This window comes from Monopterus albus, unplaced genomic scaffold (genome assembly GCF_001952655.1).
Source record: "Monopterus albus unplaced genomic scaffold, M_albus_1.0 scaffold34.1, whole genome shotgun sequence".
Classification (NCBI taxonomy): Eukaryota; Metazoa; Chordata; class Actinopteri; order Synbranchiformes; family Synbranchidae; genus Monopterus; species Monopterus albus.
In genome coordinates, this window is record NW_018127914.1 from 869,831 (window position 1) to 879,842 (window position 10,012).

Here is a 10,012-nt window from a genome sequence, read left to right on the forward strand (position 1 = left end):
AGTCTAGCTGACTTACATCTACTTCATGTTCTCATAAAGGCGGCACAGTTAGACCTGATGATGCACTTATTTCTGATGACTGTGCACCTCCAAAAATGGCTCACCAAGTCATTTCCCAGAAGCCTTCCTTTGTTGTGTGACATGTCAGTGTTGTTCCAGTAATATGGTCAAGAGTGCACAATGTCTGATAAGCCTTCACTCTGCTGTTGTGGTTCTTCTCGGACAGTTTGGGCTGCATTTGCTGCACATGACACGAGCTGGCCTGTCCGGTGGGGGGCAGTGTATCTTTGCCCCGCTCTGAGACAGCAACAACAACAACCATGAAGAGTAGAGGAGGATGTTTACCCACAACTTAATAAAAAAAAAAAGCAAAACCAAAAAAAAAAAGCCTACTCTTGTACATTGAGGTGTGTGCGGGTGCTTGTTTGTACTCAGTGTCTGCTATGTTTGTGTTCCTCTTGAGGTTTTGTTCTTCTATTTGTTGATTCACTTAGCTCCTGTGGTTTGGAGTTGTTAATGTTGGCTGCACTCCAGCATGGTGTGTGTGTGTGTGTGTGGGTGGGTGTATGGTGTGTGTACACTTGTGGTTACTGGTTGTTAAAGCTCTGAAATGTCAAGCTTACTTGGAGTAATACATCCAACTTTGGTGACAGCTTTCTAACTGTGTTCAGTCCTTTCAAATGTCATTGAGCAAGGCAGTAACAAACAGTTATAATCAGCAACCACTGACTGGCACAAAAAGTACTGCTATGTTGTTGGCAAGTAAAATGGCTAGGGCACAAATGTGCTATCACTGTAGGTCCCTTACTCAAGTACTGTAGCAGTGAAGAGCAGGTTCTTGTCCAGGCTGAGGCTGTCGGTCCATTACACCACATGAGTTGGGGCTCTTTAACGTTTGTTGCTTGTTAGTTCTTCTAAGTGTCAGAGTTGTGTCCTGATGTCTTTTACATGTCTTCAGGACCTTAGCATTTGTGGGTGGATCCTGATCTGGGATCTTGATCTCTGCTGATTGGCTTAAGAACCCAGGGAACAATCAGAATTCCTTGTTGTCCATTGGTGCAGTTTATCTACTTAGTCCATCCTTTATCTATACCGCATGTCCTGAAGAGGGTCATGCCGGCGCTGGAGCCAATCCCAGCTGACACTGGGCGAGAAGTGGGTAGACTGTGGACAGGTCGCCAGTCTATCACAGGGCTGCCACTTAGAGACAGACAACCACACACTCGAATCCAGAACCTTCTTGCTGTGAGGCAACAGTGCTAACCGCTGCACCAACATACTGCCATTTTATTCAGAGTGATAATGTTTAATATCCCCCCCCATAAACCATAAATTAATCAGAGAGTATTGAATATTCTTGCTTGAAAACTGACCTGAAAATTAATCAGGGTTCAAAATTGTTGCTCATTCATTTTCTCATCAACTAATTAATGGACTAATAGTTCTTAATCTTCTACATCATATGGGGGTGAGTCTTAATTTAGCTCACAGATAATCAAATCTAATAATGTGTGCTGATGCTCAGCAATTATTAGATGGAAGTTGACTTAAACACAGTGTGACATGTTGCTTATTAAACCTGATTGCTGCTTTTGAGCTTTGATCATCTAATACCAGTAATGAGCGAAGTGATCCAAGGCACTGGCTCTTGCCACAGCTCCTGCTAGCGCTCTATGCTAAAGTTTGATCTTGCAAACTTGACCAGACTGAAGACACTAACTTGATTTTGTGGCACAAGTTGTTTTGATTGCTCTGAAGCTTCACTGACACTGTTAGAAAATTGTTTTTTTGAGTTCAGCCTCTTGAAATATTTTGTGTCTTGTTGACAGGGTGAAAACCAGTGACTGCTAACCACCTCCGCTTGCGGCCACGGCTCCAGCAGTAAAGCCAACATTGGCAGGGAACTCCAGCTCTCTCCCAAGCTGTCATATTCACCTCAACAGCCAACTGGCTCCTGTATTTCTTGTTTAGTCCTAGCCTAGCAGCATTATTCAGTCCCTGCTCACCTCCCTCTTCTTCCTCCTGTTAGCGCCATGCCTCACACACACCATCTGCAGGCCCTCACCTCACAGCTGCCCCGTAGCTCCTCTTCCTCTCTAAACTGTTTACAGCAGACACTGACATTTTTTTTCGAAGAGAGCACATTTAAAAAGACAAATTCACCAGCGCTTTACCTGCTGGTCACATCTCAAGTACGTCCTGTTTCGCTTCCTGAGTCAGAAAATCCAAGTTTTGCTTTAATATAATTATTTGCAGCTTTGCCGTTCTATCATACTTCTTTGTGTTTTATAAAAGTAAGACTCAAAATAGGGGCTATGCATTGCCAATTTTTAATGGTGTTCATGTATGTATTTTTATAAAACCCTTTTCAGATGCAAATATAAAATTGTTCTATTTTTTATAAAAGATTACTTGAAGTTTTTTTTTTACAGGGATGGGGGGTGTTGGTAAAGTGAGAAGCACGGCCTCATCCCGCAGGAGAAATTCAGTGGCATGTGATGTTTCCATGATGTACAGTGTTCTTTTTAAAAAAAGATGTGTAAAAAGACATATTTTTGTTTGTAAAGGGAAAATAAAACCCAAATAGACAATGTTACAGATCTGAATACAGTAGAAATCCAACTGATGACTTGTTCTCCTTTTGAACTGAATTTGTCTTAAGCTTTTCTCTCTTCTAGAGTGTCATGTACAAAATAAAACTGGCATCATTTAGTTTGTATAACAACCTGTATTTTCTTGTTACTTTACCACAAATCCATGGCTTATATCATCATACACAGCACCTCAGTCGATCATTTTCCTGTCCACATTTATGCCAAGGTAATCTAACAGTCGACTGGGTTTTTTTTTTTTTTCCTACTGTAGAAAATCAAAAGGCTGGAGTTCTGACCCCTAGGAATTACTGCGATGTTGTTGTTTCTCCCAGTTTGGCAGCGGTTTTGCTCTGGATGCCCTTCGTGACACAGCTCTCCTGTTTTATCCAGGCTTGGAACCAGTACTTGAAATGCACTCATTGAACTAGGCTCAACCCTGCATAGTTTCTGAAATCAGGCAGGATCAGGTATAACCAGGGCAGCCTGGTTACTTCCAGGAACTGACACTATATTTTTTTAATTAAGAGAAACGATAAGTAAAAATGAAAGCACTATCTGTTACAAGAAAGCTACTATTAGTGCTGTTGATCTCATCTCCACCAACAACAAGCTTATTTCCCACAATGCTGAACTATTTGTTTTTAAAGTACAGATTTGATCATTGTTTATTATCAAGTAATGTTCTGAATAAATACTTTTGGGGCCAGTAGTATTTCTCTAATGATGGATATCCCCTTTCCAGAGCAAAACTTTATGGTTCATCTGTTTTCCCATAAAAAACGTCAGGACATTCCTTTCCCACTAGCCAGTCTGCGCAGAAACCACCCAAAACGATGCAGACAAAGGCAAACCACAAACCTGGCAAAGCGGCGCTACAAGGTCAATGTGTTGTCACAACTACAACGTGTTGTGGACGGGAATCAGGTTACAGAGGCAGCACTACCAGGAATACCATCTGGCACATGGCCAAGTGCTTTCAGTGAAGTGGGCGGAGGCAGCCACCTAGTGAGACTAACACAATCAAAGTCCTTATCAGCTTCGATAAATTCACACTGGATTCTTGTAACCACCTTTTATTGGATAAAGCATTCAAGCCGTTCAGTACTAGGAAGCAGTATTCCAGTCATGTACTGTAGGCCAAGTCCTCTACATGACAATATTTACAGATTAATATTGAAATAAAAGGAAACTGATACATTTCCAAGAGAGCATCATATGGTGTCGATAAACATATGTGACGGTTCAGAGCTTTGACTCTGTTGAATTCTCCACAAAATAAAATAGCAAAAACTACATGCGTGTGTATCAGAACAGTGCAGGAGGGATGCCGCTGCCAAAAAGAAGATTCCAGGAAGTTGGGGTCTTCCAGCTGTTGGGCGCTTGGCTCTGAAACAGGAAGTAAAAAAAAAAAGGCTGATTAGATTATCACCTTAAAGTTGAGATTGTGAGCAGTAACACAGAGAGCGTTGCTGCATCACACCAACTGTGACATCGCCATGATTGAATACCTCAAGTCTCTGCAAGTTCATCTTTATCCTGTACTATTAGAACAACAACAAAACTGCACAGCAGTAGAGGATGTCTGGTTTGCACAGGTTTGTCACTTACAGGAGTGTCCAGCAGATGGAGCCAGTCGTTGAGGTGGTTGACGAGAGTGAAGGCATCTGGGATGTTGTTGCCTTCCGAACAGAAGAGCAGCAGGACAGCTAGCGGAAGATCCTCTGCACAACTAAATATCCAGCACACATACAAAAAAAGGCCCTGATCAAAACCTATATCTCATCTATTTCAGAGTGCTTAATAAAAAATAACCGTATTATCATAGTGAAGAAAGCAGGTTATTCTGTTGAGTAGACATGTAGACAACACACAGGGTAACGTAACAATATATGAGGTAAAAGTAATCAGACATTTCAGGATAGTAAAAGGTGAGTGTGGTTGACAGTTATCACATGTTGCTTGTTAGACTACTGATGCATCACTACACCACAAGTGCATTTAATAAGGGGAATATCTCAGAATGCTACACAACCAGCTCAACATGCAGAGTTTGTTGCTGTAGTCTGTTAATGATACAGAACCATGATTCATGTTGCACAGAGGGCACTTAAAACTCTTCTACTTCTTAAAGATGTCTCTACCTGTCTGTGAAGAGTCCTTTAGTGATGCCTCCCCCAGGGATGCAGAGGCATGGCTCTGCATTGGCGTCTATCAGTCCTGGATAGGCTGCCACTCGCTCCATCTCCCTCCAGCCCAGTTCCTTTAGAGCATCTGCGCTCACCTTCAGCAGGGACGGGGTGACCAGGTACCTCAAAGGAGGGCTGAAGTGGACATGTGTTTATTAGAGGTTATTGTAAGTATAAACAAAATGCAGTGATGATGCCAAGTAGAGCGTTATGTACCCTTGCAGCTGTTGGTCATCCCTCTGGTAGGCGTGGCTGCGGGACAGCACCACAGTCCTGAAGAAGCCGCTGGCTTTGATCCAAGTCAGGATCAACTGACGAAACCTTTTGGACTTTGACTGCAATTAAAGCAAAGATTAAAGCCAAACAGTATGTATACACTACTGGGCAAAGCTTTCCCACTGAACTGAATGAGAAAGTGTGTCCAAACATTTACTGTATGTACATCATCATGGAAAATAAACATACTCTGAAAACATACCTCAGCCAAGAAAAGATAGATTATACACTTAAAAATGTAGTTGATTAATAAAACAAGTAGTATTCTTCATGTTTCTTTTTTCCTCCTGAAACATGTTGGAGCATAAAAATAAGATAAAACTGGTTTTACCTGAATAATTGGTGCTCTGATCTGAAGAACTGCCAACTTCAGCTCTGGTGCTGCATAGACTATGAATGAGAAATAGAATTGACAGATAATTAAAGGATTCAGCTTTTCTTTTTGTTGAATTGTCAGTTTATCAGACATTCAGCATAGATTAGTGTTTTTTTTTCTACATGTTCAAGTTACCAAACCAAACTCTTTCTGCATAACCTCATTGCCTGTTTAGGCCCCTCAGCTGGAAGTCAGCAGTGATCAGATGGTACCTTCTGCAGGTGTGTGCAACTCCTCCTCAGCATCTTCTTTGCAGGTGGCATACGGGTTGTTCCCAGCCATGGGGATGAGACAGTCTGTGTGCATGTACCCAACTCTGCTCATGTTCAGAGTGGACACAATGAGGTCCGCCGCCAGCTGGCCCACATTACCAACTGCCACTGCTGGCTGGAGGGAGGATAAACAACAATAAAGAGCAATCAGCAGCTATTCTGATACCTTACTATTAGCCCAAATGTTTTTAGCATGCAGAACACCGGACTGCTCCAGCTTCTCATATGTGAAGATCTGCTGCACTTCTTTATTTTTATTACTAACAGACCATTCGTGTATTATGGACAGCAAGATGTTACCTTGGGTTCTGGGAATTTGTCACTATTTACTGATGCTATACACACCAAACGATTAACAATAGCCTAGAAAATCTGTAGATAAATCCATAATAAAAGTAAACATTAATTGCAACCCTATATAAATAAAACCATTAAAGATACTACCTCAGTTAAATATAAAAGTAAAGTTTCAGACGGATCTGGGTTTAACAAACTGGTTCTAATCCAGCACTTCACAGGACATTCTTTCAGTAACACCTGGAGTTTAACATTAATCTGTTGGGCTGAAGCACTGACTCAGTGCTAAAATGCACATTAAGGCAAACAGAAAATAAGAGTATTCGCCTCCGTCTCAGTGAAACCACGAACTCCAAATGTGTCACTCACCATGACAAGGGTGAAATCTTTAAAGCACGGGGGCGACTTTCCTGAAGCGATAAACATGATTCTGTTTAGCTAGCAGCCACACAAACGGTTCTGAGTAAGAGAGTTAAATACTTTAACATGAACCAAAACTATATTCTCCCTGTAGCTTTCACTTTTTCATATCTTGTGCCCTGGACTTTCTTATCATTCACTCGGCGTCGATTGTTGATGACTGAACGGCTTTAGTATCCGCTGTAACTGCCTGATTTAAATGTATAAAAAAAGTTTTATTTTCAGGGAAATATTTAGTAAACATCTACATAGACGGTCACAGTCGGTGTTTTTCGGTATGTGTGTCTCCCATAGGCTATATTTTAGATCGCGTGTTTTAAGGACCTGCTTATTATTATAATCAGGGATATCAACGGTTGACCGTCAACTCCGCAAAGATTTAAGACGTATTGGAGATCTACAACTCACGTTCTTCATCTATTTGCCATAGAAGAGTCTTATATGTAGATATCCCAGCAGATCCTTGTTTCAACAATTAGATGATTTATTAGACGATTTATTCTAGCAATCTTTGCATCCGATTTCATAAGATTTTTATTTTACTTTTACTTTCTGTGGGTGGGATGATTGGATTAAATAAGACATAAAAATCACACTTGATATTAATGAAGCATCAGATATTAAGCACATGTTGTGTGTAAAATCTTAAATCATAAAAATTGTAACCGAAATAAATGTGTAGTGAAAACTACAAATGTGAAACTGAAGCATGTTTCTGCACATTATTTGTTATTGGTGGAAGATGGACAGGGTTAGATGTTGAGGTCAGTGTTGTTCAGGGTTCTTCTCTTCAGCACCAAGGCTGGTGCACATTGTTTCACTTGATAAACTCACTTCTTTTTCTGATAGAAAGTGACCAGACTCCCTTCAAAAACCCAGTAGGTTAATTTTGCGTTTATGAGAACAAACATAACATTCAGTATACTGCATAACTAAAACCTCTCTAGCTTAAATGGTAAAGTCATAGTAGTAATGCATTACGTTGGATTTACTGCAATGAATTAGGCTGCTGCTGGCTGTTATTCCACTTTGGCCATGTGTAACATTACTGACCTGTATACAAAGTCCCAAACGCCTTCAAAAATCTGGTAGTGTATTTCTTTATTATAAACAAATAACATGCATCACTAATATAATCATTTCTTGAATGTTAACTTTTTCTGGTAATTTTTTTCCTTAATTATAAAAACATTGTTATTAAATGTCTTTAACATTAGGCCCCCGATTTGTCATTTGTTTTACCACCACAGTGTATACTTGTATTTCCATTTAGCCATCATAGATTAAGACCTGTTAATTTATGTGCTGCCAGTTAAGTCATTATGACTTGACCTCATTGGGAACAGGCTGACCTCTTACTGCAGCCAGAGCATTTTCTACCATCCTCTGTACCATCCTTCTTATGGTGGCTACTGTGTTGGTGCCAACATGGGGAGTGATCAACACGTTGGGAAGGCCGAGGAGAGGATGACCCCTGCACAAGGTGAAGCAGAGGAGAGTGAGGGAAAAATAGTTTAACTGTCATTAAATGTTCTGATTCTGTTTACTGTAAATTAATTAGTGGCTCTTTGGCTTGTTATCCATTAAAATAAATCACTAGCTACTGTATTTGCACTGCCTTTAAAGTAAAATCATTCATTTTAAGCTGTGTTCTGCACGACAGTCTCCATTTTGCTCTGGTTTGTACTCACTTTAGAGAAAAATATCTGCTTGATAGCTTGTTAACTTTGTTTACTGTTTGATGCTGAGTACAGTGGAAGCACAGAGCTGGTTTACTTGATTTCTTTTACTGTCTGCTGCAAACAAAAACACAACAATGAGCTAAAAACAGGCTGAAAGGCCCTGTAGAGATGCATAAGGCTGTAACTTGATATTCTGATATTCTGCTCTGCATGATTCTGATTGAACAGTAGGGGTTTCTTCAGAGAGAAGAGACCTTGGTAAGGGTTCAGGATACGTCACATCCAAAGCAGCTGCTCGAATCGTTCCAGACTGGAGAGCTTTAACTAAAGCATCGTTGTCCACAACCTGACCTGAGACATGAAATGAGTAACATTAGACTAAAGACCACTGTTTTAGAATGGCCTTAACTGTGGCGTCTTTAGTTGAGGAAACATTATCCCCACCTCTGCTGATGTTGACCAGTGTTGCAGTGGGTTTCATGAGGGACAGCTCTCTGTGGCTGATCAGGCCTGTGGTTTCAGGGGTAAGGTTGACAGCCAACATGACAAAATCTGACTCTTTCAATAAGTCATCCACCTTCTCACAGTAACTCGCTCCCACTGCCTGCTCATCCTTAACACTCCTTAACAGTACAGAGGAAAGATGGTGATCAATAACACGGGCTCCATGCAACAACACACATCATCAATAGTTGTGCATTAGCAGGCTTTACCTTCTGTTCCTGTTGTGATATAAGATCTTCATATCAAATCCTTTACTTCTCTGAGCGATTTTGGATCCGATGTGCCCCATTCCAACGATCCCCAGAGTCGACCCTGTCACTTCAACTCCCATCAGGTGGTGTAGTGGAGAGGTGGTTTGTGGGTTTACAGCTGTTTGGTGACCTAAGAAGAGAATTACCGAAACACTTTAATTATTAACATTTCTATAAAAGCCTGTTATTTAACTGCAAATGAATCTCTTCATAAAACTTTATATGTTTGAACTGCTTAATCTGATTAAGCAGTGATAAAGTCTGTACTTGTGGTAGTACATGCTCCACATCTTTCTCATTTTAAGAAACCATCTGCTAATTTTCCACAGACAAACTGAAGATTTTTACCAAATGAAGGAGTCCAAAAGCATCGGACTCTTCTGTAACAAATATTTTACAAAAACATAATGTTATTTGACACACTCATGTATAAATCTGTAGATTTTGGTTTTGGAATTACACTAAAACCGTTTCATATTCGATCAGGACTGAGTTAACCTTTGGCCTCACCCTCAACAATCCTCCGTGCTGATGCCAGAAGGAGACCCATAGCGATATCCGCAGTGGCATCGCTCACCACACTGGGTGTATTGGTCACCTTCACACCGAGACTGGTGATGTACCGCACATCCAGGTGGTCGATGCCCACTCCCCCGTTGGCGACCACCTTCAGCGATGGGAGTGAACTAAGCAGTGAAGGCTCAACTGCAGGAAAGCCGTTCCACACAAACATGACCTGGATTTTAGGTCCATGCAGCAGAGGGCTTTTTAGAAATTCTCTGAAGCAGATGATTTGGAAGTGTTGGTTCATTATGTCAGTGACTTCTTCAGGGTAACCCCACCCGTCCACCTCTGAGATCAGAGCCCATGGTTTCTCCTCTTCCATCACCTTTAGCAAACACATAAGTAAACTTTATTGTTTAAACACTTTACATGACAAATGTTATAAAGTGCTGTACAGGTGAAGGAAACAGAGAACACAAAATACTGTATACAACAGAGAAGCAAACACACTAAATATTCATTCATTCATTTTCTACCGCTTTTTCCCTTGCGGGGCCACGGGGGGGGCCGGAGCCAATCCCGGCCGGCAATCGGGCGAAGGCGGGGTACACCCTGGACATGTCGCCAATCCATCGCAGGGCTAACACATA

At 41.1% G+C, this 10,012-nt stretch overlaps 3 protein-coding genes across 9 annotated transcripts in view; 1 reads left to right on the plus strand and 2 right to left on the minus strand.

Annotated features, from left to right (window-relative positions):
- The window catches only part of ptpn2b (protein tyrosine phosphatase non-receptor type 2b), a 10,635-nt gene extending 7,904 nt beyond the window's left edge, over positions 1 to 2,731 (plus strand). Inside the window, exon 10 of one of the 2 annotated variants that reach the window (XM_020597666.1) lies at positions 1,830 to 2,731. In XM_020597666.1, coding sequence (XP_020453322.1) covers positions 1,830 to 1,851 — 22 coding nt within the window. In that variant the 3' untranslated portion in view covers positions 1,852 to 2,731. Of the gene's footprint in view, positions 1 to 226; positions 1,165 to 1,829 lie in introns of those variants that run through there. The other variant, XM_020597665.1, reaches the window with a different exon arrangement.
- A 920-nt stretch (positions 2,732 to 3,651) lies between these two features.
- Positions 3,652 to 6,611, minus strand: psmg2 (proteasome (prosome, macropain) assembly chaperone 2). Its single transcript, XM_020597402.1, has 7 exons — positions 6,371 to 6,611; positions 5,645 to 5,819; positions 5,388 to 5,446; positions 4,997 to 5,115; positions 4,736 to 4,915; positions 4,203 to 4,323; positions 3,652 to 3,980 (listed from the first exon to the last, which is right to left on the minus strand). The coding sequence occupies exons 1-7, from the start codon at positions 6,425 to 6,427 to the stop codon at positions 3,900 to 3,902; spliced, it is 792 nt and encodes a 263-aa protein (XP_020453058.1). The 5' UTR covers positions 6,428 to 6,611; the 3' UTR covers positions 3,652 to 3,899.
- Positions 6,612 to 7,505: 894 nt separating this feature from the next.
- The window catches only part of LOC109958616 (probable 2-ketogluconate reductase), a 3,266-nt gene continuing 759 nt past the window's right edge, over positions 7,506 to 10,012 (minus strand). The window contains exons 1-6 of one of the 6 annotated variants that reach the window (XM_020597399.1): positions 9,899 to 9,933; positions 9,369 to 9,747; positions 8,817 to 8,988; positions 8,548 to 8,726; positions 8,358 to 8,454; positions 7,506 to 7,895 (exon numbers count right to left, since the gene is read on the minus strand). In XM_020597399.1, coding sequence (XP_020453055.1) covers positions 7,742 to 7,895; positions 8,358 to 8,454; positions 8,548 to 8,726; positions 8,817 to 8,988; positions 9,369 to 9,744 — 978 coding nt within the window. In that variant the 5' untranslated portion in view covers positions 9,745 to 9,747; positions 9,899 to 9,933 and the 3' untranslated portion in view covers positions 7,506 to 7,741. The other 5 variants (XR_002274714.1, XR_002274713.1, XM_020597400.1 and 2 more) reach the window with 5 other exon arrangements.

Bases quoted from the DNA above. Each gene is read 5' to 3' on its own strand.
- psmg2 (XM_020597402.1), bottom strand. From the start codon at position 6,427: ATGTTTATCGCTTCAGGAAAGTCGCCCCCGTGCTTTAAAGATTTCACC. The intron at 5,447-5,644 runs GTACCATCTGAT...TCTCATTCATAG, and splicing joins GTTGCACACACCTGCAGAAG to TCTATGCAGCACCAGAGCTG. The intron at 3,981-4,202 runs GTAAGTGACAAA...TTCCTGTTTCAG, and splicing joins TCCATCTGCTGGACACTCCT to AGCCAAGCGCCCAACAGCTG.